Source organism: Penicillium antarcticum, assembly GCF_028974205.1.
Source record: "Penicillium antarcticum strain IBT 31339 chromosome Unknown utg000002l_segment0_segment0, whole genome shotgun sequence".
Taxonomy (NCBI): Eukaryota; Fungi; Ascomycota; class Eurotiomycetes; order Eurotiales; family Aspergillaceae; genus Penicillium; species Penicillium antarcticum.
This window is the reverse complement of record NW_026695300.1, coordinates 3,436,455-3,462,672: the sequence shown is the minus strand read 5'-3', so window position 1 is coordinate 3,462,672 and position 26,218 is coordinate 3,436,455. Positions and strand designations below refer to the sequence as shown.

Below are 26,218 nucleotides of genomic sequence, written 5' to 3'. Positions count from 1 at the left end.
TAAGCAACTAAAAAGAAAGCCAGATACATTCATTTCTTTTTCCAAGACCACGAGGACGCAGGTAGCAACTTTACGTATTTCTCTAATTTGACGAAAAAGAGGATGTTGAAGCATTTTTTTAAAGCAAGTCAGACTCATGAGCAGTTTGATAGCTCTTGCACTGCTATATGTTTATTGAAAAAGCTGCCCTAAATGCCGCCCCTATTGTCTCAGATCTCCCCGCACTTTTCTACCGGGGAACATCGCTCTGCATCTGGCCACGCAGGTGCCACTCCAACACTGAAAATTACACCGACAGTTTTCCACTAGAGTAATAAATTATCTTCAATGCGTTAAAGCAAGTTCTCACCGGGAAATTCGCGAACATTTAAGGGTTTTAATAGCAAAGTATAAGTATCCTATCGACACGTGATGAGTTTAGATAAGCCGCATTGGGCCTAGGGCGGGGCCACTCATTTTTTTACAAAAAAAAGCGATAGAGTCATCGCCGGTCTCCTCTAGCGATCTCAAGTCCACTACTTGAGAGAGGTCTTGAGCCACTCAATCTCCCTTGATCTTAGGAGATTTATTCCCATCCCCGTGTGTCAGATTGATTCATTGGGAGAGCCCCACGTCTATTCAAAATGACTTCAACCGATAACTATTTGGCCATCCCGGGCTCCGTGGCCTATTCCCGCTCTCGTGGACATGCAGTTGCTGCCAGCATTGGTGTTCAGGATGTTCGGGCCCAGTGGATTCACTATGTGCACACCACTCAACCTTTGGACGAGCCCAAGCGTGCCGTGCTTGAGCAATTGCTCCGATACGGTGATATCAACGACGTTCCTCCTACCTTCGAGTCTACCGACGGCCAATTCGATACCTTCTACATCTTCCCCCGCACCGGTACCATTTCACCATGGAGCTCCCAGGCAACAGGTATCTCGCACGTCTGTGGCCTGTCCAAGTACGTCAAGCGGATTGAGCGGGGTATGAAGATTTCCTGCCTTCGGAACAGTGCGGAGGACTACAAGTCGGACTACATGGATACTCTCCACGATCGTATGACTCAAATCATCGGCCAAGATGAGCCCGATTTGAAGCTGATGTTCTCTGAGCACGCCCCCCAGCCCCTCAAGACCATCTCCCTCCAGGGAAGCAGCAAGTCCCCCAAGGAGATTCTCCAGGAGGCTAACATTGAGTTGGGTCTCGCCCTCGATGAATCAGAGATCGATTACCTGGCTGAAGCCTATGGCCCCAACGGCGCAATCAACCGTGACCCCACTGATGTCGAGTTGTTCATGTTTGCTCAGGTCAACTCGGAGCACTGTCGACACAAGCAGTTCAATGCATCCTGGGTCATTGATGGCAAGCCGATGCCCAACAGCCTTTTCGCTATGATCCGCAACACGCACAAGAAGCACCCTGATCACACTGTCAGTGCCTACAGTGACAATGCCGCCGTGCTGGAGGGTCCCGAGGCCGCTTTCTGGGCCCCCAACCCAACCACCGGAGAGTGGATGCACACCAAAGAAGTCGTTCACTTTTTGGCTAAGGTTGAAACTCACAACCACCCTACTGCTGTTTCGCCCTACCCTGGCGCAGCTACCGGATCTGGCGGAGAGATTCGTGATGAGGGAGCTGTCGGTCGTGGATCGCGCCCTAAGGCTGGTCTCTCTGGCTACTGTGTGTCTGATCTATTGATTCCAGACCTGAAGCAGCCTTGGGAGCTCGATGTTGGCAAGCCCAACCACATTGCCAGTGCCTTGGACATCATGCTGGAAGCACCCATTGGTAGTGCTGCCTTCAACAACGAGTTTGGTCGCCCCTGCATCGGTGGGTACTTCCGTACTTTGCTCACAGAGATCGATGTTGGCAATGGCGAGAAAGAAGTACGTGGCTACCACAAGCCTATCATGATTGCTGGTGGTGTCGGAACTGTCCGTCCTCAGCATGCCATCAAGCACCCCGAGGTTGTCAAGCCTGGTGCTTTCCTCGTTGTTCTTGGTGGACCCGCCATGCTTATTGGTCTCGGAGGTGGTGCTGCTTCCAGTATCGCATCTGGTGAAGGGTCCGCCGACCTTGACTTTGCCAGTGTTCAGAGAGGCAATGCTGAGGTCCAGCGCCGTGCCCAGGAGGTTATCAATGCCTGTGTGGCTATGGGAGACAACAACCCCATTAAGTTCATCCACGATGTTGGCGCCGGTGGTTTGTCCAACGCGCTTCCCGAGCTGATTCACGACTCCGGCTTGGGTGCTACCTTTGAGCTCCGTGAGATTGACAACACTGACCGCAGCATGAGCCCCATGCAAATCTGGTGCTGTGAAGCCCAGGAGCGCTATGTCATGGCTGTTGGCGAGGAAAGCATGAACAAGTTCACTGCCATCGCCCAGCGCGAGCGTTGTGGTTTCTCCGTCGTTGGCCGCGGAGGTGGCACCTCCGAGGAGGAGAAGAGACTCATTCTCCTCGACCGCGAGTCCAAGGAATACCCATCCCCAATTGACTTACCTCTGTCTGTTCTCTTCGGAAAGCCCCCACGGATGACCCGAACTGTCGATTCGCGGAAGCTCAAGCTGCCTGCCGTCGACTCCAGCCTCACCAAGTACCTTCCCTCTCTCACTTCCAAGGTGGAGCTTGTTGATGAAGCTGTCAAGAGAGTCTTGTCTCTGCCCGCAGTTGGTTCCAAGTCTTTCCTGATCACCATTGGTGACCGGACCGTCGGTGGTCTCACAGCTCGTGACCAGATGGTCGGCAAGTGGCAGACCCCCGTGTCCGATGTTTCCGTTACTGCCACCTCCCTGGCCCAGGGCATGAAGACCGGCGAAGCTTTCGCCATGGGTGAGAAGCCTACCCTCGCTTTGATCTCCGGTGCTGCTTCTGCTCGCATGGCTGTTGCTGAGTCCCTCATGAACTTGGCCGCCTCTGATCTTGTCGAGCGTCTTAGCCAAGTGAAACTCTCCGCAAACTGGATGTGTGCTGGTAGCCACCCTGGTGAGGGTGCTGCTATTTACGAGGCCGTCGAGGCTATTGGCCTTGACCTGTGCCCTAAGCTTGGCATCAGTATCCCCGTTGGTAAGGACTCTATGTCCATGAAGATGAAGTGGAAGGATGAGGCTACCAAGGACGCCAAGGAGGTCACTGCTCCGATGTCTTGTGTTATCTCTTCCTTCGCTCCCGTTGGCGATATCACCAAGACCTGGACTCCAGCTCTTCGCAGATTCGAAGATGTTGGCGAGACTGTCCTCATGTTTGTCGACCTCTCGTTCGGCCGCAAGACACTTGGCGGATCCGCTCTTGCTCAGGTATTTAACGAAGTTGGTGCCGAGTGCCCTGACGTTCGTGACGTTGATATACTCCGTGACTTCTTCGATGCCACTCAGCAACTTCAGGAATCCGGAATCGTTCTGGCCTACCACGACCGCTCCGATGGTGGTCTTCTGACTACCCTTGCTGAGATGATGTTTGCTGGCCGCTGCGGTGTTGAGATCATGCTCGACAACATCTGCTCCTCTTTCCACACCCAGGATGTCATCGAGTCTCTCTTCAACGAGGAGCTCGGTGCTGTCTTCCAGGTCCGCAAGGAGCACGAGATTCAGTTCCGCTCATGCTTCGCCACCTGCGGTCCTCCTCCTGGTCTGATTCACAAGATCGGACGAGTCTCTGAGCAGCCCAAGCAGAACCTTGTGATCTACCACAAGGCCTCTCTTATCTACCGCAACACCCGTTCCCACCTCCAGCAAACCTGGGCCAAGACCTCCCACCACATGCAGAAGATGCGTGACAACGCCGACTGCGCAGAGCAGGAGTACGCCAACATTCTTGACGATGCCAACGCTGGTCTCTCGTGGAACCCTACCTTTGATCCCAAGGACAAGGGCTTGCCCATGATGACCAGCCTTTCCCAGTACTCTCCCTTCGCCAACAAGCCTCGCGTTGCCATCCTTCGCGAGCAGGGTGTTAACAGTCAAGCCGAGATGGCCTTTGCCTTCAACACCGCTGGCTTCGCTGCTGTCGATGTTCACATGACCGACATCATCTCTGGCCGTGTCTCCCTCGCCAGCTTCGCCGGTCTCGCCGCCTGTGGTGGTTTCTCATACGGTGATGTCCTGGGTGCTGGTCAGGGTTGGGCTAAGTCCGTTCTCCTGCACGAGAACACCCGTAAGGAGTTCCAGTCTTTCTTTGAGCGCCCCGATACCTTCGCCCTCGGTGTCTGCAACGGTTGTCAGTTCCTGTCTCGTGTCAAGGAACTGATCCCCGGTGCAGGCTACTGGCCCAGCTTCGAGCGCAACACCAGTGAGCAATACGAAGGCCGTGTTTGCATGGCCCGTATCTCCGACCCCGACCCTTCCAATCCCAGTGTCTTCTTCCACGGCATGAACGGTACTTCGCTCCCTATCGCCGTTGCTCACGGCGAGGGTCGTGCCTCCTTCGCCGGCTCTCAGGGTATCTCGGCCTCCGACTTCGTTCGCGAGGGCCTTGCCCCCGTCCGCTTTGTGGATAACAGCTCACTCAAGCCTACCATGAAGTACCCCTTCAACCCCAACGGCTCCCCCGAGGGTATTGCTGGAATTCGCAGCCCCGACGGTCGTGTTTTGGCCATCATGCCTCACCCTGAGCGCACTGTTATGAACGGCATTGCCAGTTGGTTGCCCCCGAACGCCGAGAATTGGGGCGACATTGGTCCTTGGGGACGTATCTTCTACAGCGCCAGACGCTGGGTCGGTTAGAATATGTCCTCATTTACGAAGCTTTACAATTTATTTCCTTTTTCGAGTTCTTGTCTATATTCTGGTGGAGTTAAAGAAAAGCCAAAATGTCCCCCCGCTCGCAACCCGTATATACCAAAATTGAGCAATCCAAGTTTACTTCCAAATACATTCCCGTACATGCAGATGTAGTCAGACCACGGAGACCGCGGAGTATAAGCGCTTATCGTTGTACGGAACGGTTCCGACACGACCGATCTGTGCCCGTTCCAAATTTGGTGGGGTGAGTCAAAATCTATCCCACCTTTTCCTTAGTTTCGCGCCTCTTCGCCTCTACACTTCCCCAATTTCACCTTCAATCATGGATTCCGCAGCGCAGGCAAGATACGATCTAATCACCAACAACCTCGCTGAGGTCCTGGACCCCGAGATCATCCAGAAAATCTTGGCCGAGGGTCGCAACCCCCGAATTTACTGGGGTACCGGTATGTTCACCACCGCCGCAATCGCCGATCATTGCATTGCAATGCCTATCGCTCCAACTGCTGGGCCTCAGAAACTGCCCACTCGGGAATTAGACGCTAACATAAATATCCTTCTCGGCCTAAAGCTACCACTGGACGGTAAGTCAAATCATCAAGACTGTCAGCCGACGGAGGACATTGTGCTAACGTCGCATTCTCTAGCCCTCACACCGGATACTACAGCCCTGCCCTCAAGATCGCCGAATTGCTAGCAGCAGGATGCGATGTTGTCATCCTCCTCGCCGACATCCACGCCTTCCTGGACAACCTTAAGGCACCTCTCGAACTCGTCGAAAACCGTGCCAAGTACTACTCAAAGGTTATCACAGCAATCCTGAAGTCTGTCGGTGTGCCCACCGAAAAATTGGAATTCGTTCTCGGCAGCTCCTACCAGAAGAGCCCCGAATATGTCATGGATGTCTATAAGCTGTCTTCAGTTGTTTCTGAAGTACAAGCCAAGAAGGCTGGTGCTGAGGTCGTTAAGCAGACTGGCAATGCGCCTCTGAGTGGGTGAGGATACACCATCAAGCTGGCTACTTTGGTAGGCTATACTTGATCCTAACTAACAATCGCTAGACTGTTGTACCCAGTCCTCCAGGTTCTTGACGAAGAGCACCTCAAGGTTGATGCTCAATTAGGTGGTATCGATCAGCGCAAGCTATTTGTTGCCGCCAAGGAGTGGCTTCCTAAGATTGGATACCGCGAGGTAAGATCATGACGGAACAAATAGTCGCAACATTGGAAACTTACAGGAGACTAGCGTGCCCACCTGCTCAACCCTATGGTTGCAGGTCTCTCTGGTGGAAAGATGAGCTCTAGTGAAGAAAGTATGTTATCTCTTCTCGGGTCTCTGTCACTATTCCAATCAATACTAATGGCTGAATAGACAGTAAAATCGATCTCCTTGACAATGCCGACACCGTCACCAAGAAAATTCGCAAAGCCGAGGCATTCCCTAAGATCGTGGAGGGCAACGGTGTCGTCGCATTAGTTGAGTTCATTCTGCTTCCCGCTGCTGCTCTACGGGGCAACAAGGAGTTCCGCGTTGAGCGCCGGGATGCAGAGCCCCTGGTCTACACCGACATCAAGCAGCTCCAGGACGATTACACAAACGATATTGTATGTCCACTTGGTATACCTTGATTGAGACCTTGACATTAAGTACTAACCTCTTTATAGTTGACCCCACAACTATTGAAGCCTGCTGTCGCTGCTGGCCTTGTCCAACTTATGGCGCCTATCCAGGCTGCCTACGAGGCTGACACCGAGTGGCAGGAGATTGCCTTGAAGGCTTACCCTCCTGTCGTTGCCCAGAAGAAGGTGAAGAAGCCTAAGGACAAGGGCTCCCGCTTCCCCGGTGCCAAACCGGATGGTGAGGCTGCTCAGCCTGCTGATGCTAAGCCTGCTGATGGTGCTGAGCCTTCAGCACAATAGACGTAGTTTTGTGAAAGAATATAGTGCATAGCCGATACCAAAAAGCAAGATTTACGCCTTCAATATTTCTGATCTCCTTGAAATCTATATCAAATAGAAGTGAAAAGTACATGTAGACATTGTAGGGCTCAGGATGTGGAACCTGAAAAGGGCGGGATGCAAAGCGCTGACATAATCCATTTTGATGCCGCTCATCGCATCGACTTCGATAAACAGGCTCTCTTTAACCCTGACGTCGAGATCAAGAGTCAGCACCAACACCCCAAGCCTACTCATTGCCAATAATAATATACATCGATCCTCACAATGGCATCCGATGCCGCCGCCTCGCCGGCCGAGCTCTACGACTCAACCATGACAGTCCCCTCCGACTCCGAGAACTACTCCGCCAACCAGGAGCTGTCCTCTTCATCTACAAGCTCGCCTATGATTCTATACAAGCCGCCAACTATCTGGGGTATTCTCCGTGGTGCAGCCATCAACCTCTTCCTCCCCTTTGTCAACGGCCTGATGCTTGGTTTCGGAGAGTTGTTCGCACATGAGGCCGCCTTCCGGCTTGGGTGGTCTAACACCAAGGTATGCAGGACATGATTCAATGTTTAACAGACCTCACAACTGACAATCACTCCTCGCAGATCTTCCCTACATATCGCCGGTCAGTGGGCCCTGGAGTTGAGCTTCGGGAGCTTCCTTCAGAGCGGAGACGCGCCCCTGCTGGACTGAAGGACACCGCATCTCTAGAGTAAAGCATTTCCCTCGACTGTTCACTGTTTGGTCCGTTCAAGAATGACTGCATTTACACGGAACACAAAACCGAAGCATCTTTGATTTGTGATTGATACCTTCTGTGTACACCTGAAGTCTGTGTACATAGACCCGTTGAATCGGGCGGCGTTTGGCGAATTAAGATATGCAAGCTCGTTATGAAATTACCAGAATATCCCCCAATCCACGTTTATATAAAATCCCCGAGTCCCCCGTACCTGGACCGTAGCCATGATCCGGGGTGTTTACCGCTCCGCCCGGCAGAAAAAAGTCGCGCCGAGAGAGGCAGGAGACTCTTCCGCATCAACTGTGTCCCCATCACTTGCGTCTCCACCTCCCCGAATCACAATGATGGGACCTGTTGGCCTGAAAGGGCCCAATCTTACCGCGGCGTTTGCTCGTCAGCGGATGACCGCCATGTCCCGGTCCACTCGATCTGTTCGTCCTCCGTGACTGCTCGGACCAAAGACATTGAAATTGACTGGAATTGCAGATCTCGACCTTCCGGTCTCAATCGCTTCGCTTCCCTATCAACCGGGGACAATTAAAGTCGGCCCTGTCCGGAAATGCTCCCTGGCACATGGCACCAGCCGCTATCGGCCCGGCCGCAGTTCGTTTCAACTCTACGTCCTCGAACCAAACACCCACCGAAATCGCCGATAAGGCCACAAATTCCGAATGGTCAAACACATCCGAACTATTTGATATCACAACTATCCCTGAGCGCATTGGATATCTCAAGGAGCTTGGACTGGATTACGGCTGGGGCCCTTCGTCCATGATTGAATGGCTGATCGAACACACGCATATTTGGACAGGCTTGCCCTGGTGGGCTAGTATCGTGGCTGCTGGTCTGATCACACGTATTGCTCTGCTGAAGCCAGTTATGGATGCCGCTAGCATGGGAGCCAAGATGAGGAACGTTAAGGAAGAGACAGACCCAATTCGCACGAGAATGGTAGAGGGAACTCGCAATGGCAACCAACAAGATGCCCAGCTGGCAAGGGCTGAGTTGGCTGAGATTCACAAACGGGAGGGAATTGTCGCCTGGAAGTCGTTCATCCCCATGCTGCAGATCCCGCTGGGTTTTGGTACTTTCCGTGTCGTGCGAGGAATGACTGAGTTGCCTGTACCCGCTGTGGCCTCTGAATCCGTTGCCTGGATTAATGATCTTACCATTGCCGATCCGACATTTTTGCTGCCGGCCATGTCTGCCGCTATGCTGATGGCTGTCCTTAGGGTAAGTTTGATCATACGATGCTGAAGCGAATGCAGTGCTAACTATGGAATAGAAAGGTGGAGAGGCTGGCACAATGCCTGTCTTGAACTCAGGTGCAGGAAAGGCCCTTATCTACGGTCTTCCTACCGTTTCTTTTGTCTTCATGGCATTCATGCCTTCCGCCTTGCAGCTTTACTTCGTCGCAACCGGTGCTTTTGGTCTTGGCCAAACGTACCTAATTAATTCGGACAAGTTCCGCGAATGGATGAATATGACCATGATCAAAAAAACCGACGCTGGTATGCAGCACCTCTCCAGCCTCACCAAGAGCACTCACAGCAAGGGCCTTCGTCTCCTAATGGAACGGGTTGAGGCGGAAAAAGCCAAGCGTGAAAAGATGACCGCCAAAGGCCTGCGAATGCCCGAGAATGATGATGGTGACAGAGCCCCGGGAAAGGTCTCTCTCGTTGACCGCTTCATGGCCAATGCCAAGGAAGCTGGTATGGATGTGAAGAAGGAAATCCAGGAGAAACTGAACACCGGTCCTACAAAGCAGATTGGCCGCCTCTCTGCCGAAGAGCAGAAACGGGCGACGGAGTATGAGTCCCAGCGACGCGCTGAGGAGGACGCTATCCGCGAGGAGCGTAACCAGGCTCGCCGAAGGGAGCATATGTCAAGACTCCGGGATGAGATGACGAAGGCTAAGGACTCAAAGCGCAACTAAGCTGTTGCGTTTGAAAAGAAAGCCTGGCTTTAATTGACGTGTGTTTATACAAACTGTAAAATATGGCGCCATTGCATTTGTACTTGTGATTTGATATTAGAATCTTTTTTGATTGCCATTTCCACTGGCTTATATACTTTCTAAATCCCTGGCCACCAAGGTGTTGGTACTTGGTAATTTCTCCGTGCTATCTCCAGCGTTAGGCCGTGGAGTGGAATTGTATATCTCTGATTTCATAGTCTGGATGGTATCCCAAATTCCTCCTTGGTTATGGTACCAATGTACATGTAATCTCATAGATAGAAACTGTAGCGAAAATAAAACAGATCCAGTCTGCTATTCCAATTACCGAAACCCATACCATCAACGCTTAGGTATTATTAGACATGAAGGTATGGATATCTTACAATGAATATCCCAAATTTATCGAAACAGCCGTCTTCCACCCCCACTTCCAGAGTTCCACGTGAATGCACCTCGGACTCCCAGATTCTCCATACTCAATCCCGAGTATCCGACACCACCACCCTCGCCATCACGCTTCACGCGCCGTACAGCCTCGCGCAGATGTGAAGGTAGAAGCTGACCTCGGTGTGGGTTTGGAGGGGGACGGAATTCACGCTTAGGACGGAGAGGAGTACCGGGATGGGATGAGTAAGGAGGAATAGAGGATGCAGGCGTACGGTCAGAGTCATGCGGCTCTTTCTTGACTCCACTGCCAGAGCCGGGGAGAGGAGTTCCCCCAGGCGTTGGTGTTGAGGGTTTCGAGTTTCCGTGTAGACCTAAAGCTCTGGCCTGTGCCGCTGCTTCGGCAGCGGCTTCTTCGGCCTCGAATGCGTCGCGTGCGGCTAGATCGTGTGCATCGGCCCATTGGGCTTGGACTGTTCGTGCCATTTCGATCATTTCACCAGCGAAGACCTTCGTGAAACCGTTGACTGTGGTGACAACACTGGCGGGGACGGATTGTGATAGGGCATGGTTGACGATACGGCGGAGTGTTTCTTTGCGCAGCTTCGCTCGCTTGAAGAGGTCGTATCTCTCTGACTGCATAGGATTGAAAGCATCAACCAAAATCCTGTTCAAAAATGTTAGCTTCAATACCACAAAGACAGGAACACAGGACAAAAACGTACGCAAGATTCTTCTTCTCAGCCTCCGTATCTGTAGTACCCTCTTCCCGCCCAAGGAGCTCGCCCTCGTCGTCGTCCTCATCATCATCACCATCATCTGCCCCACCACCGCCTCCACCACCGCCAGAAGGACCACCTCGAACCGAGCCCTCGTTATCAACCGACCCAAATCGCGTGGAATCGCCTGCTCTAGCGCTGAGGGCATCTTCGCGCTCCCGTTCACGCTCTTTCTCGGCTTTGCTCTTCCTCCCTCGCTTCTTGCCCTTTGCTGCACCAGAAAAGACTCCATCCGCGCTGGCTCCGCCGAGACTCCCTGTGAAGCTCCCTGTCACGCTTCCGGTATCACTTGTTGCTCCGAAACTGCGCTCGCCGGCATCAATGTGTGCAGGGAAGGAGGTCTGACGCAATGGGTGCATGCGCGGCTTTTTGCCGAGCGGTTGTGAGACGGAGGAGGAGAGGGATGGTCGTTTGAGAGGGTTAGAGGGTGGTGGTGGTGACGACATTTTGAAGGGCTTTGACGAGTTTGACGGGTATGTGAAGGAATTATAAGACTCAATCTATGTGGATGACTTTAAACGAAGGGCCAGCAGGTTTTAAAATGATGTTCTGTCGACTGAAGGCGATTGAAGAGCGCAAGTTGAAGCTATCGTGAGGTCCGCGGGTATCGCGCAGCGCGTTTGCGCTCGGCCTGAAAGTAGAAAACAGGCTCCAGCTGGGATCAATAATAGTATATGCTCAGGCTCGAGCAAAAAGCCAGGATCGCGGTGATTTAATGAATGCGACAAGAACTCGACAAAAAGTGCTGCTTGGACTTGGATGGTCGAGGTCCCGAGTTTGATGAGACATGAGATAAGGACGCATCTGACCGCCTTCCACATGCAGTAACTATACATAGCAGCCCTACAATGAGACAGGCGCCTGTGCACTGAACAATAGATAATCTACATCCTAGGCTCTGGGCTTATCAAACAGACAATACCTGCAAGATTTTCTATAAGTTTTTGGGATGATATAAAGCATGAACTCGATCAGATTCAAGATAAAGAGTGTCAAAACTAGCATTGAAATGTCAAATGAATAAACTAAAACAGAGTCGCTCAGAGCGTAAGCATGCGATGCTGTGTACTATGTAATCATTAAAGATTGACAATAAGAAATGAAATGAAAGCCAAAAACAACTGTGCAAACTTTGAGTGCGGAATTAACATGACCACAAATAACTGAAAGGTCGGAACGCGAGAGAAAATAGAACCCATGCAAAAGTCTCATGATTGAGTCTCGCTAAAAGCCCTTCTCTCCAATGCGCGGTGCCCCCCCTTTCCAGTCATTGCGTTCGTAGTAACGGAACACAAGATCGTAACCATTAAGGTCGTGAACGATGCGGTCAACACGGCGGTAGCCCTCGACATGCTCCATCTTGTTGCTGCGACGGAGAGCGTGACGTTGGGCATGCTGCTGATCATGCACACCACTGACTTCATCAGCCTCATCAATTGAAGGCTTAGTCTCGAACAAGGTAATGCTGAAACGGCCGGGCTTGAAGATCTCGACGACCTGCTGAATGATGTCTGCAGTAGCCTTGCCATTCTGGGAGTGTGGCACGTTGGTCTCGAAAGACGCGTACGAGCACTGAGGCTCCGGAGTGACATGCACGGTGAAGTAGTGGGTCGGAGACTTGCCATCAGGGGCCGGCACAACGCCGTTGGCAGAGAAGCCGCAGGGCGTGAACAGGTAGGCGTCAATGCGAGCATCGGGGAACTTGCTCTTGGGGTACACGTCGGACAGGCCGCAGGACTCTGAGACGACGGTGCCTAGGGCGTGGCCCTCAGTGGTTAGCTCTGGCGGTAAGATACCACCAGTCTCCTCATCCATGTCGGAGGTGTTGCTGAAGACATCCAAATGATCATCCTGATCCACCTTGCGGTGACGCTTCTCGGCCACAGCGGTGGCATTCTCCAAGTAGAACTGCTTCGCATTCTCTTCATCTAGATCGGTCATCAGAAGCTCGAGAGTCTCGTCATGCTCATCGCAGTCAGAGCGAGAAGCAGCCTCGGGGAAGCTCAAAACTTTAGTTTCGGTCTCAGGGAACTCGATCTCCTCCTTAGGGCTAGCCGGCGGGGTGAGCATGGTGCCAGGCTCAGTGAGGTACAGGTACCAATGCTCTCCGTTCATCTTGCCGATCATGTAGGCGCTGCCGTTGACAAAGAGCTTGTCCATAGAGCGTACCTCATCGCGCCAGCTGCGGTGAGGGCCGCGCTGGCGATCAGGGAACAAGAAGTTCTTGCGGCTGTAGAAGACTCGGTAAGGAGCCGCGGCCACCGTGATACCACGGGACGAAGGAGCAGTGGCGCGAGGAAAGCCTGCGAACAAGGCGGCGATCTCCAAGATGCGCGGGAGACCCGAAAGAAGAGTAGTGGTTCCGCAAGTCTTCAGAATCAACTTGTGCGGCCAGACAAACATGCTGGACTCAGACAGAAGGTACGCGTCCATCTCATCAGATGAAATGACGGAGAGCACCTGGCAGTTGACCAGGTCCAGCATGTCCTTCCAGATTTCTCCTGGGACTTTCTTGAGACCCTCAGGGCCGGCGCCACCTAGGTCAGCCGGAGATGGCGCAAACCAGACCTCCAAAAGTTTCTCGGGACCTGTAATTTTCATTAGTAATACGCCTACTACAGTCAAGAAAGACGCAACAAACCTTCAAAGGCATTGGTCGAGTCGAGGTCCTGTGTGGCCTCATAGTTGATGGTCAGAGACGGAGTCCCCGCGAACGAAGACGGCGACTGGGTGTAGTTCTGTGGAATACCGACGTAAACCATTTTCAATGATTATTTTAGCCGAAGCTGTTGTGCTTGTTAAGTTGAACGAAGCTGAAACAGTGACGTCGGACCGCCCTATGTACTCTCCGATGATAAAAGGCTGTAAAAGCACTGTCTACTTACCCAGACGAACAAGGGGGCGATGCCCGTCTGAGAAGAGAAGGCCCTTGAACAAAAATAACTGGTCAAACCAGGCAGGTAAATCTCCAACAGTCCAAAGGGCTGCTAAGGAGGGCGAAATGCGAAGGCAAGGAAGAAGACGCTTAGAGAAATGGTGACTAGCAGTCGGTACCCTCGTTCTGGAAGATACCGATACCGTTCAAAGTATCGGGTCTAGCAGACGAGAATGCTGCTTTTAAAAAAGGGTATTGGAAAGATGATCGTTTGTAAAAACGGGAGTCGTGTTATCGAGGCCTGGAGAGAATATCAATATTAGCGACAGTGAAGGTAATAAATTTGCTTCAGAATTAGAAAGCATGATTTTATGCAACCAAAGCATTGACCATCTACCCTGATCCAACGTCATAGGATCACGGATATCACGTCGAGGTATAGTGGAAGACTTACTTCGCGGGCTTGGAAAGGAATCGCAGAAGGTCTCTCGAGCTCATGGAAGGCTAAAACAATAAAAGTCTTAGAAGAGCGAGAAGTAGCAAAGAGCTAGACTCGTGAACATCGGCGGGATGTGAAAGCGTCGGTCAGACAGTCTCACACGGTAGCCCAATGAGTGCCCGAGATCACAATTGATTACTCGGGAGCAGCGGAGTGATAGACAGGGGATCGCTCGCTAAAATTGGCGATTGGTGCAAGTTTGTTCGGGCCTTGTTGACCTCGAGAGGAGGGGGGAGGGTTGCAAAATGTTTCGCTGTACGGCAGTTTTGTTGGTAATGAGTGATTTTCTCTGTGGGCCCGCTCTGGGCGTGGGGCGACGGATCAAAATCTGTCTGACATCAGGGTTCAGGTTAGGTTGATTAGGGAATTGAACAGAGCCTGCAGAATGACACACCAATGGAAAGAGGTCAAAAGCTGCAGTGATATGCAGACTGTCGACGATGTTGGCCAGATGGAGGGAAAAGAAAAAAGTGGGCGAGGATCTGGGAATCTTGGTTGCACACGAGCGGTGACGACGGGCAAAATAGACTTTCCGGTGCCTGGCGGTTAAATCGTTCTACGGATGAGACATATCAGGTAGTTACTGCATGCATTGATAGAATAGACTATTGAAACCCATATGTCTCTGAAAACACCTCCTGCGCCCCTAACACCAGGCCGTGAAAACCCCACGACCTATTTTATAACACCAGATATTGTTAAGATGAACAAGCTAGGCCTCAAGAATGATATGCGCCAGCTGCATTTCACCAGCCTCCAGAATCCTAGATGCAAGGATTTCACCGACGGCGTCTGACAGTCGTGCCCGCAGGTCATCGGTCACAGTATGGCCATTAGTCAGGGACTGCTTGCCCCGTAGTGAAGCCAGAACAGATACAAGGGCAGTCAGAACACGTTCAGCTGCCGGTCGACGGGCAGAGTCTTCCAGTCCATCATGGAGCAGCTTGCTGTATTCACGGAGGTTGGGCACAATGAGCACTCGAACCACTTCTGATCCTCCAATAGCTTGCATTCCAATGACAGCACCGTAGTGAGCACCGAACGGCTTGGAAGGGTCGAGGAAGCTCTTGAGACAAGAGCGCACAAGTCGAGGCTTGAGCATGTGAGAGGCGTGAGTGTATTTCTGGGAAATGCGGCTGAGCAGAGAGGCGGCCATATCGCGAAGGGCGAACTGTTCGACCAGATCCGCATTTCCGCCGAGTTGACGACCGATCAAGCATGTGAGAATAGAGGGCACGAGCGAAGCAATCTTTGATAGTTAGCCACTAAGTCCTCTATTATTGCAGGGTCCACTTACGTAGGGGTCCACGTAAAGAGACTCGTTCTGGACCAATGCCTCGGCCATGTGCATGACCTGCGTGAGGACAAAGATATCCTTGAGGCTGTGCGTGACCTTTTCGGCGATGAATTGGATAAAGTATGGTACCAGCTGGTGCAGACCTGGGTCCTCCCGAAGACTGGAGTATCCAGAGGTGCGATAATCCTCGCTGGTCTCATCCAAGAACGCGCTGCAGACCTTTTCGAAGTATAGCTGGAGCTCTCTTGAAAGCACATGCTTCACCAACGGCTTCACAGACACGTCACCCGTGCCGCTCATCGCCGAAAGTGTAGAGTTGGCGTTTGGTCCCTTGGAGACCAGCTCGAGGTTGCGAGAGTCCGCAGCGGTAGGGTTCTGAGGGATCGATGGTTGCACGCCTTCTACAGCCAACCAGTGGGCTAGATTATAGACAATATATTAATGACTGGATGGATGCTAAGCTCCATTGCTGAGGTAACCACTTACCAGTGAATGAGACTTCACGGGGCACCTTTGGCAGGGGCGCATTGATCAACTTCTCAAAGTCCACTTCCTCATCTTCAACATAAAACAGTGGTTGGCCGGGGCCCAAAGAGGCTTCGCCAAAACGCAATGCACGGGTCGAGTCGTACCCATACAGTGGCTCCACGTCCAGGTTGCGCAAGGCCAGCGAAATGTCCTGGGTAGTCAGAACTGTGCGCTTTCCATGGCGCATGGACTTGAGAGCCTCTTCCAGTACCTGCGCAACTCGGTATTCGACGTCTCGGGCCAGGTTCTCGGTCACATCGTGGTTGAGGTTGCCGATGCCGACGGACTCAGCCACGTCGCGAATGTTATCAGGATTCCAGACAGACATGCTGAGCAGTCAATATTGTGATTGGAGATGTAAGAGAAAGAGAGAAGTGAGGTGTTGCGGGCGCTGCGGGCAGTGAAGCGTGTCGCGACGGGCGCCGGCGAGCTTATGTCGTATATTTAGAGGATTAGAAAGCGGGTCGCATGCTGGAACCGCCAGCGGATTCAGGGGATGAGACGGTAGAATGACCTTTATCTTGGGCAATTGAATAGATATGACCCTGAACCAGTACCGGAAACTGAAGCTGAATAGATGGTTGTCACCAGGATGAAAGCTTGTCGATAAAGAACTGCGCTGGTGGTGGTATGGTCACCCGTACAAGTGTTCAATGCTCTAAAGTAACTTAACAACCCGAATGATATTAGAGTGACAATGCAATTTAGTAACAATGCAATTTTGTGAAATTAATAATGTCAGGCTAAAAATACACAATAGTGGGAGGGAACACAAATGAGCAGAAGCCAGGAAAGCAAGAGCGAGGAATTATCCACTGCTCCTCCGGGCATCACAACAGACGGCCAAAATTTACTGAGCAATCTCCTTTGGCTCTTCCAAGGCAGCCTGCTTAGGAGCTTCCTGCTCTGGGAGCTCAGCCGGGGCAGGTTCTTCGACTTTCTTGTCCTCTTGCTTGTCCTTTTTATCCTCCGGCTTGTCTTCCACCAAGGGGACAACGCGAGCATCATCCTTCAACTCCGGGCCCTTGCCACCATAAGTCTTGGGGATTTGCTCCACAACAGAAGCAGGGAACTCACGAGCCAGGTTGGCACCGTTGGTGATGGGGTGGAACTTTCGGGTTGTGTTGCGGCTCAATATGAGCTTCATGGCGGTGAACATCCAGCCCATGATCGCAGGGACATTAACGAAAAACTTCTCGCTGAGCAGTTCGGGATAGGCAGTGGCGAATACATCGATGACCTTCTTGGTTGCGGTGCGCACAGAGGGGTCCATGCGGAGGAACTTGACGTTCAGGTAATCGTGGACCTGAATCATCTGGTAGAGGTCCTCGCCATCATACTCAATCACCTCAGTGGCATCCTTCATCTTCAACTCTTGCACAGCGAGCTCCATGAGAGCGGCGCGCCATTTAACAAATCTGGAAAACGTCAGCGTGCACTTTGGTCAATAGATTTCCCACCTACTCATCCGAGTCTGCAAATGTCGCATTGACGTCTTTGACGGCTCCATAGATGTTCCAAGTAAATACCAGCGGGCGACCCTCCTTCTCGTAGGTCGTCAGGTATCCCAGACCCCCGTACTTCGATGCACTGTACTTGCCCGACTCGGCCAACGCCAACGGGTTCACGTCCTTGCGCCATTGGAGTGCCTTGCGAAGCTGGTCCTCGGCAGCCTGAACATTGCCCTCATTGGCGCGCAGGAACTTGATTAGCACATTGACGGTAGGAACATCAGCGCTGTCTTTAAGCTGCACTCCCCACATCTCATCGTGTCCGATGCTGGTGAGAATGGTTGGAAGGCGATCGAAGAACTGGCCGAGCGCAGGGGTCTTGATCAAGTAGGCAGGCTTCTCGACCTTTTCTTCGGGCTTAGCAGCTTCGGGCTCTGCATTGCTGGCGGTAGTGTCTTTGGCAGGCTCTTCTTCCTTAGCCGGGGCATTGATCGCGGGTTCATCCTTGGCAGCTTCGCTGTTTTCAGCCGCAGTAACGGGAACCTCTAGCTTGTCGCCCTCTACAGCCTCCACGGGCTTGAGCTCAGGCGCAGCATCAACTGGCTTTTGTTCCGACATGACTTGGGACTGAGGATGAAAGATAGCAAGGCAAGGGAATAGGGGGGATGTTATGGGTAGGGAGTAGTTGCCTTGTCAATAGTTGGGCCACATATCAATCTCCCCACCCTATTTAGTTTCACCTATCTATTATTACTTCGTCTATAATTTCCCTTAATTTTGTTATTTAATTGCAATTATTCGAAACATGGCAGATCCCGAGATCGGCACCGACCAGTCACATAGCTTTTGATTGGTAGATTTGGTGCGGTGCATCAAAACACCAGCCCTATAGATGATTCACTGGATATGTTTTCCGCCCAATCTTCTATGCTGTGTTGTGCTGTAGAGCGTATACAGCTCTTAATATGGAGACTCAAATTGTTTGGGATTTGGTACATGGTAACTTGAAGTGCTGGTGTTGATTAGTTCGGGCTTGGGCTTAACAAAGAAGAGAAAAGGAGGGTAACTTGAGCGAAATCAAAAATTTACATGACATATAGTTTATTTTGAGTGGAAAAGCCCCCTTTTAAAGATCTTTAAAGACCAAAAGAGGCAAGATACATAAGAGAACTGCACAAATTTTGAAAGTTTACATTATTAAATCGATCTGAGACACAGGCACATGATACATATATTTCTTACAAGTCGACAACAAAAATGCAAGACTGGTAAATTAAAGTGCATCTACCAACCTAGTTGAAGCGTTTCTCTCTAGAGAAACATAGTCAGTATAGTTTATCAGAAGTATATAAGTTGTCTTGTATCTCTTGCGTTCAGTCATCACTTTATATACTTCGAGATCCATGGAACGACACAACCTTCAAACCAAACACGCAAAAGAAACAACCAATGAAAGTGCCTTTAGTCAAAGTCAGCCAGAAACAGATGTAAGACTATGACTAGATATCGTGGCGACCGCTATTGCCTTCTAGGTCTGAAAAAAAGGGGCATTTTCAACCCCTAATCACACGAAACGCTATTCTAGATATGATAGCACCTAAATTATCAGTTTCGTAGCTAAGCGGAACTTAAAAACTAGAAGCTCAAAGTCCTACTATAGAAGACCTAGGGGCGTAGACCTATTCAATATTTGCACGGTATGGCAGACTTCATCGATGGGCTCCTTTGCCATTGCGGATGAATGCTGGAGCCGGAGAATGTTCTGTCCACGGAAACTATACTGCTGCAATGTAGTTACTTGAAACGAGCGACCCGTCAATACGGATGCGCCTTGTCCAAATAATTGGGGACGAAGTTGCGATGGCTTGGTACGGTGCGCGTGTTGAGAGTTGGATATGGTGGAGTAGTTGGGCTTACGGGCCCAGAAAGGCGACCTCGGGTTATCATGTTGGAAAAAAATAACGCATCTTCAGGCGAGCAAGTGAGCAAAGTAGCCAATTTCGCCGATTTAGTAGGTCCATAGTCTGCTCATTAAAGCACGCCGAGTGCCTCTCCAGTGTTTAACCCTTGCCTCTGGTTGTACGTTGGAAGAATTCCGCGAAGGATAGTGCACTTAGTAATCAATTTCAGTATTTTGTGAAGGACCCATGGTGTGTTCGGTAGAATTTATTTTCCTATGCATATGATTGTACCACGCTCAAAAATTAATATGAGCACCATCTTTACTAGTTATGAACACCTCACATGAGAATGCCGTTTCAGCTGGATCCCGCTACTCGTATTGCTCTCATCCGGAAAATACCCGCTGAGAGTCTGTTACATACCGCAGGCTTTGTTGAAAGGGCTCAATGCTATTAGTTCACATAATCACGCTGTTCTCAGAGAATCCATGGAAGAGATATGACTCAAGATTGAAGTAGGCTTTGGTCATGGAAAAATTGTACTGAGACCCAGTTTTGCTTTCCAGGCTTTACGTCGATTTAGGGGATAGTGATTTCAGAGCCAAGTATGCCCACATGTGAGAAGGCTGGCGGTCCGATACTTTTTTGCTTTGGTCAAATGTTTGTATGGATCTGGTAAGAATGGTATTTTAGGAGTGTCTGCTTTTCCGGAGAACTCATCTCATTACATAGCACTTGGATATATATAAATCATCTTCAGAATGCATCCTGTGACTACATTCTCTGGCTATAGATTATATGATCCACAGCTTCACTGACCAACCGCAAGGGGATTCGTGTTCGGCTTGGATATCCGAGTGTATGCTTCTCTGAGTTCCATTTTTCATCTTCAAAGCTGCAGCTCCCCTTGCATGGCAAGTGGTGTTCAATCCGCTGTCGCCTATTTGTCGATTTGGTCTCGCTGATTGATCGGTGTAAGCATCATGCTATATTTATATAAGTACTGTAGTGAGGGAAGTGCTGACTACATGAAAGTAGTGGCGGATGATTCAGCACTTTGTAATATATGAGACTTTCCCTCTCATGATTAGCAACTTAGACACTTCTTCTCTTCTCTGAACCACCCTTACGTGCTCTCCTCTCCCATAGTCTACTATCCCTAGTGGTCGACTTGTTCGCAGATACTTTGGTAGTATCAGGCCTTCTCACAGACTCCCCTTCTAGTACATAGCATATTTGAATGGTTATATGCGTTGACTCAACTGGCAAAAATTATTACCAAGAGGTATCTAGAAGAAGTCGAAATAGCCCGGCGTTTCTGTCTGTCCTTGGTTGGATACTTGTGATTGGAAGCCAAAATAGTGGCCCTTTACATGTTTACTTACACACATGGTGGGCCAATGCAAGTCATTCCCATCACGTCTCATAGGCCGTCAAACATCACACTGGTATTCTGAGCATAAAATGCTTGCGACCTGATATGAGGATGGCAAAATCTGGGATTGAAAGTACTGGGCTCTGGATACATTTTAGAAGCTTTCCAATGCAGGATATATTGCATGTAGTGAGTTGTCTTTGGAGTGCGAACACAGCTCATGTGTCGATGGGATCTGCACGGTAGGCATAGGCAAACGTACACCACGGCTATTGTGATAATGAGGCTGATTCAAGATTTACATATAGATGACAGCCTGTTCTAGCGTAATCTGAAGCTACAAGCTACGTGTAGTGATCAGACAGCTAAATCCCTATACATCAGTGACCCACAGAACTTGGAAATACCCGCTAGTCCGTAAAAGGAAGCCAAGGCGGGCAATTAAAGCTCCAGGTGGGGCCGTGCCCATGAGATGCGAATCCCCGTCCACGGTTGACGTCCACGTTTTATGTTCACATTTCTTTTTCCCGCGGTAAGCCTGGATAAGAAGATGTTACAGTAAAGGCAGAGTGTTTTCAATAGCGATCAGGCAAATCTATCAATTTGCACAAGCTTCCATGTGTCTGACATCGGGCACTTCTCGAGGCGGGGTCGTCAAAGCCACGAGTAACAGGCCATTACCTTGCTACTGTATATGGATTATGGGTGTCCAATGACAAGCATAAATATGGACCAGATCCGTGGCATACTAGGCCGGACCCTGAGCTACATTTCTTAAATAATGACCAGCTTCTTCCCCCGCTCGAACTTGGAATCATCCAACATTCTTTCGACTCACTTTTATCAGGAGGCTGGACAGACTTTCCATCAAAATGCCAACAAAGCTCCATCTAGTGCGCCATGCACAAGTATGTCTGCCATATATCGGGGTCTCTCGGCATTCATCTAACAATCCATAGGGATACCATAACCTCGGCCCCGAATATTGGAGCCTTGTTGATCCGATGTTGACAAAGGAAGGAAAACGGCAATGTTTGGAGCTGAGCCGTAGCTTTCCTTCCAAAGATGCCATCGAGTTAGTATGTGCTTCACCGATGCGCCGTGCCATTTACACTGGTTTGGAGGCGTTCGGCTCTGTTCTTCAAGAGCAACAAGGGACTAAATTGATTGCGCTGCCGGATCTACAAGAGGTCAGCGATTTTCCTTGTGATGTGGGAAGCGACATTGTCAGTTTGCGCAAGGAGATCAACGACGCAAATTTGCCAGTGGACTTGAGCTTTGTGGAAGGGGATTGGACGAGCAAAGTAATTCTATTTCCTGTCGAATTCGGTGTAATGGAGCTAATCAGTTCATGAAAACAGACAGGGAGATACGAAGGAACACTAGGAAAGCTTCGTGTCCGCGCTAGAGATGCCAGGAATTGGTTAAAGAATCGACCGGAGAAAGAGATTGTGGTTGTCAGTCATGGAAACTTCTTACATTTCCTGACTGAGGACTGGGAAGATGGTTGTAAACATGATGGTGAGTCGAAGATCCCTTCCCAGAGGCACTGTGTTTCAAGTCCCTGGCTGACTTAATGTGGTATAGCAACCTCCTGGACCAATGTCGAATATCGAACTTATGAGTTTGCCGAGGAGAAGAATGGCTCCCTTGAACAATTGGATGATGCCCCATTGCAAGAAACGACGGAATCACGTCACCGACGCGGGAAATTCAATACTTCGCCTACGCGCGAGGCTCAAAAGGTGATATGCGAGCAGATGCTAATAGGCTGGGCAGAGCAGGGATATCCGGTTGGCACATCGAAAGAAAGTACCTCAGTAGAAGTTATTGAGGTTGAATGAATTGCCAGGACGAACCTCCGGTTCCGTCTACTACCAGAAATACAAGCAGTAAACGACGAAACCACCTACTCAGTTAGATATTTCGACAATTGTATATGTCTAGTTACCAATGTTGAGAGGTCTCTCTCTATGTAGCTAATAAAGACTAAAGGGAGGATGGCCTTGACTTTATAGTATCCCACGTGATTGTCAAAACTGTAACCAAACTCGTTGACTTCCTTCTGAGTTGCCCTCTAGCGCTGAAGCCTACAGCCAACCCCCAATTTTGCCGCCCAATCTACGCAATGCCATATCGCTGTCACTTCTCTATTGCTTGAACAACTCAGATGTCTGCAAGACCCTTGAGCAATACAAGTGCCGATAAAGGTAGTGAAGTGACACGAAATTCTTTCTCTGGCTATCAAGCTAACCTTAACAAGACTGCCACAAGTGCAAAGCTAGGCGTATAAAATGCGATCGTACCCTACCAGAATGTAGGAAATGTCATTCTCGAGGTCTGCAATGCCCGGGCTATGGATTTTATCTCAAATGGGGTCATGGCGTGGCCAGCAGGGGAAGATTAACAGGGAAAACGCTACCGGTCTTGGGACCCGCCGAGGCAAATCCCAACTTTCCTAAAAATTGTCGAGAGAAATTTCCGAGTCAATCTACGCCCCCTGGTTATTGTTTTACATCAATTAGTCGAGAATTGGCGATTATTGTTGACCCTATGATATGGGAGTTGATGCAACATTTTCAACAAAACATTGCACGGAAGCTTGCTTGGGTGGATAGCCCAAGGAATCCATGGCGTCAGATCATCATTCCTCTCACGCGCATATCATCAACCGTTCTTTGTTCTGTACTGTCTCTCTCATCCGAAGACCTTGCATACAAATATGCGCCAGATCACCCTCGATGCACAGATCTGCGACATATTTCACATCAATTTCGGAATAACGCATTAGCCTTGCTGGCGAAGCAGATAAGATCTATGAGAGAGAAAGAGTCACCTCATATTGGGCATTGTTTTTCGGGCGAGATTCGATATGCTCTGGCTTCAATGCTCATACTATACAATGTCGAGCTTCATAGCGAGGAACCTATCAAGTGGCGAATGCATCTGCAGGCAGCTCGAGTGATGCTTCAATGGAGAGAGCAGACTTCTTCTCGCGCGACTTCACTTGACCAAATCGACAAATTCCTTCTTTATGAACACTACTACGCCAGCGTTTTTGCTGGTCTCACAACATTTGATGCAGCGGATGAGCTCACAGGTGATCGATTCGAGAACTCCGACGATATCACCATCTTCAGTGACTTTGTACGCGTCATTCATCGAGTAACACGAATCGAGCGAGTTACACATGACAAAGGTGCCGATGTGACACCAATCCAGGTCAAGGACATCATTTTCGAGGTGGAAGCTGCAAAGCAGAGAATGGTACATTTAAGCCAAAATATACACCTACAGGGCTGCCATGTCCGACAAGACTTCCAGCATTTGATTTGCATCTTTTATCATGCCAGTCTAATATACACATATCGGTTATTAACAAATGACTCTATTTCCGATATCAATGCTCAAGCCTCTCGAGACTCGATTTTGAATCACTTATACTCCCTCTCGAACAAGGAGACATTTGCCCATGATCTTGTCTGGCCACTGTTCATCCTAGGCACAGAATGTAGGGGACTGCCAGAACTGCAAGAGGTTGTCTCTCATGAAATGGAGATTGTCATGAGGATCAGTGGAGTCCTCGATCGACGCAAGGTTTTATTCTTCCTTCGGCAATACTGGTCACTCGGTCTAGATCAAAGCCCCAACTGGATGTATCTTATGAGGGAGATGATGCCCGGTAATAATATGTTGATTCTTTAAGCAAAAAAAAAAAAAGTTCATAGGCTTAGTTGGATCAGTATACTTGAATTTAACTGCAAAGAAGAAACAAGAAAAGTGAAAAAGTCCACGGACCAGTCGCTCCCTTCCAAAAGCTATATACTAGTCAACCGTCAATAAGTTAAGCGCAATATCACAAGCCAATTTGCTATCGTACTGATCTCCACCAATACAAGGATCAGCTTGGTACCACCAACTCCCCTCCCAAATCTCATCGCACTTGTAATATCCCAGTATTGAGGATACCACTCAGCAGATTTCCAATCAAGAAGCCCTGGTAAATAACCATCATCCCCGACAAGGATATTATGAGCCTTCAAGTCACTATGAAGGCGTGGTATCACGGGGGGGTTTTTTTTCACATACTGTTGACTTCATCAGTCGGGGCCAGGTAAAGTCCAGTCGTAGGAAAGTCGGGACCCAGAAATGTGGGACAAAGGTATATCGTACTCTTACCTGAGGCCTTCCTTGTAAGGGGGAGGTATTTTGACGCAGCAGCGCGGAAGGGGCTGGAGTTGGTCTCACATGGCATGTTACTTAGATCGGCGACAGGTCGTGTTCTGTCTGTCACGTAGTACAAAGCCGATTAAAGATCGCCAGATCTCAAGAGCTTAATTAAACGTCAAAGTAGTAATCCTACCACTTGGAATGACCATTTTCAGATGTTTGGTTCATTGAACTCCTGTGAGAAAGTATCACGAAAGGAACAAAAGTAGGTTTGAGAAGGGCGGAAGTGTTGCTTGTCGAACAAGAGCAGAAGCGATAATGAATGGAAGACCCAAGAGAAGAAAATTGCGCTGGTGGATATACATGGAGGAGAAAGCAGAGCAAGAAGCAGAAAGCAGACTAATGCGAAGACACAATGAAATGAAGAGAATCCACCGAGATGGAAGCGAGTAAACAGAGAATATCAAAGAAGTGAAAATGACGCGAGAACCCGAATTTATTTCTATTGTCCACTGCGGAATCGCTGAGGCATAGGAGGCATAGGAGGGGGAGGACCAGGCTCGGATCCATCATCATCGTCCATTTCCTCGTCCATATCCTCAGGGTGACTAGAAATAGAAATATTAGCATCAGACCAAAAGAAAACCACCCCCCCCCCACAGACATGAACTCACGCAAGTAATTCCTTAATATTCCGCATCTCATAATGCTTCTTCCGCTGCTCCTCGAAATGACGATGTTTCTCACGAGCCTCCTCAGTACTCAAAAGCGGATCATCAACAGGCGCATCAGCACCATTCGCTCCACCCCCGACATGAACATGCTTCTCACTCTTGTGCGAGTCCATACTCATACTGCGGTCGCGGAAGACACGAGGATCATCGGATGATGCGCCAGATTGGAAGTTCTCCTCCGGCTCACCAAGTTCGAAATCCGGAATATCGTCTTCGGAAACACCCTTGCGGTGCGAGGGCTTGGCCAGCTCGAGCTCGTCGACGACAATACCCTGCGCGTCCAGGAGGGATTCCTGAGCCTCGTCGAGGCGGATTTGTTCGTCGTCTTCGGCGGGGTCATAGTGCGGGGCGTATGGGGTCTTTGGCTCGTCGATCTTCATCTTTGCTGTGCGCTCTTGCTCGGTTAGGTAAAGGTTTGCTTCATCCCATTTGAGGCGGGGTTCGTTCTCGTCAATGCCGCTGGCGGCGGACTGGCGGCGCGAGTTTGTTCCTGGGCCGGTTGTTGAGGAGGATCTCCGGCGGCCTGCGTTTTGCAGGGTATTTTGGAGGGTGAGTTCTTTTGTTTCTTCGGGCTCGGAAATTATTGGTACGGAGGGTGGGGAGGTAGCTGTCATGGGAGAGGGAGCTTGTCCGGTGAAGGAGTTGGAGTTCTTGAGGATGCCTTCGAGAGGACCCGTTAGTTTCGTTTGTTGCAGCTGTGGACGTGGTTTGGATATACCCTTTGGTCGTGCGTGCACGTCGTCAGAACTGTGCGCCTTTGCCGGCATGTGTGGTGCGGTCGTCATGGTGGGTTTGTAAATAGGAAAGAAGGTGGGATGTGCAGGTGAAGAGGTAGGAAAGTGAGAGAGGG

At 50.1% G+C, this 26,218-nt stretch overlaps 11 protein-coding genes across 11 annotated transcripts; 6 read left to right on the top strand and 5 right to left on the bottom strand.

Moving 5' to 3' along the window:
* Positions 1–623: 623 nt before the first annotated feature.
* On the top strand, positions 624–4,706 carry N7508_002281 (phosphoribosylformylglycinamidine synthase; the record flags this gene model as incomplete). The annotated part of the gene is made up of 1 exon (XM_058460347.1): positions 624–4,706. One exon carries the CDS (start codon positions 624–626, stop codon positions 4,704–4,706), a length of 4,083 nt encoding a protein of 1,360 aa, XP_058323879.1.
* Positions 4,707–5,046: 340 nt separating this feature from the next.
* Positions 5,047–6,643, top strand: N7508_002280 (tyrosine--tRNA ligase TYS1; the record flags this gene model as incomplete). Its single annotated transcript, XM_058460346.1, has 7 exons — positions 5,047–5,170; positions 5,296–5,308; positions 5,372–5,719; positions 5,786–5,915; positions 5,970–6,036; positions 6,096–6,328; positions 6,389–6,643. The coding sequence occupies 7 exons, from the start codon at positions 5,047–5,049 to the stop codon at positions 6,641–6,643; spliced, it is 1,170 nt and encodes a 389-aa protein (XP_058323878.1).
* A 306-nt stretch (positions 6,644–6,949) lies between these two features.
* On the top strand, positions 6,950–7,389 carry N7508_002279 (TOM13-domain-containing protein; the record flags this gene model as incomplete). Its single annotated transcript, XM_058460345.1, has 2 exons — positions 6,950–7,219; positions 7,279–7,389. The coding sequence occupies 2 exons, from the start codon at positions 6,950–6,952 to the stop codon at positions 7,387–7,389; spliced, it is 381 nt and encodes a 126-aa protein (XP_058323877.1).
* A 367-nt stretch (positions 7,390–7,756) lies between these two features.
* On the top strand, positions 7,757–9,351 carry N7508_002278 (membrane insertase OXA1; the record flags this gene model as incomplete). Its single annotated transcript, XM_058460344.1, has 3 exons — positions 7,757–7,846; positions 7,902–8,648; positions 8,701–9,351. The coding sequence occupies 3 exons, from the start codon at positions 7,757–7,759 to the stop codon at positions 9,349–9,351; spliced, it is 1,488 nt and encodes a 495-aa protein (XP_058323876.1).
* Positions 9,352–9,774: 423 nt separating this feature from the next.
* On the bottom strand, positions 9,775–10,984 carry N7508_002277 (transcription initiation factor TFIID subunit 11 family protein; the record flags this gene model as incomplete). Its single annotated transcript, XM_058460343.1, has 2 exons — positions 9,775–10,426; positions 10,485–10,984. The coding sequence occupies 2 exons, from the start codon at positions 10,982–10,984 to the stop codon at positions 9,775–9,777; spliced, it is 1,152 nt and encodes a 383-aa protein (XP_058323875.1).
* Positions 10,985–11,762: 778 nt separating this feature from the next.
* On the bottom strand, positions 11,763–13,300 carry N7508_002276 (adenosylmethionine decarboxylase SPE2; the record flags this gene model as incomplete). The annotated part of the gene is made up of 2 exons (XM_058460342.1): positions 11,763–13,126; positions 13,180–13,300. 2 exons carry the CDS (start codon positions 13,298–13,300, stop codon positions 11,763–11,765), a joined length of 1,485 nt encoding a protein of 494 aa, XP_058323874.1.
* Positions 13,301–14,624: 1,324 nt separating this feature from the next.
* Positions 14,625–16,065, bottom strand: N7508_002275 (TATA-binding protein-associated factor TAF6; the record flags this gene model as incomplete). Its single annotated transcript, XM_058460341.1, has 3 exons — positions 14,625–15,161; positions 15,210–15,628; positions 15,696–16,065. The coding sequence occupies 3 exons, from the start codon at positions 16,063–16,065 to the stop codon at positions 14,625–14,627; spliced, it is 1,326 nt and encodes a 441-aa protein (XP_058323873.1).
* Positions 16,066–16,587: 522 nt separating this feature from the next.
* Positions 16,588–17,806, bottom strand: sfh5 (CRAL/TRIO domain protein; the record flags this gene model as incomplete). The annotated part of the gene is made up of 2 exons (XM_058460340.1): positions 16,588–17,155; positions 17,202–17,806. 2 exons carry the CDS (start codon positions 17,804–17,806, stop codon positions 16,588–16,590), a joined length of 1,173 nt encoding a protein of 390 aa, XP_058323872.1.
* Positions 17,807–21,336: 3,530 nt separating this feature from the next.
* Positions 21,337–22,308, top strand: N7508_002273 (phosphoglycerate mutase-like protein; the record flags this gene model as incomplete). The annotated part of the gene is made up of 4 exons (XM_058460339.1): positions 21,337–21,372; positions 21,424–21,768; positions 21,826–21,985; positions 22,052–22,308. The coding sequence occupies 4 exons, from the start codon at positions 21,337–21,339 to the stop codon at positions 22,306–22,308; spliced, it is 798 nt and encodes a 265-aa protein (XP_058323871.1).
* Positions 22,309–23,350: 1,042 nt separating this feature from the next.
* On the top strand, positions 23,351–24,169 carry N7508_002272 (uncharacterized protein; the record flags this gene model as incomplete). The annotated part of the gene is made up of 1 exon (XM_058460338.1): positions 23,351–24,169. The coding sequence occupies one exon, from the start codon at positions 23,351–23,353 to the stop codon at positions 24,167–24,169; it is 819 nt and encodes a 272-aa protein (XP_058323870.1).
* Positions 24,170–25,136: 967 nt separating this feature from the next.
* On the bottom strand, positions 25,137–26,153 carry N7508_002271 (PP1-complex regulatory subunit GLC8; the record flags this gene model as incomplete). Its single annotated transcript, XM_058460337.1, has 2 exons — positions 25,137–25,242; positions 25,309–26,153. 2 exons carry the CDS (start codon positions 26,151–26,153, stop codon positions 25,137–25,139), a joined length of 951 nt encoding a protein of 316 aa, XP_058323869.1.
* Positions 26,154–26,218: the final 65 nt, after the last annotated feature.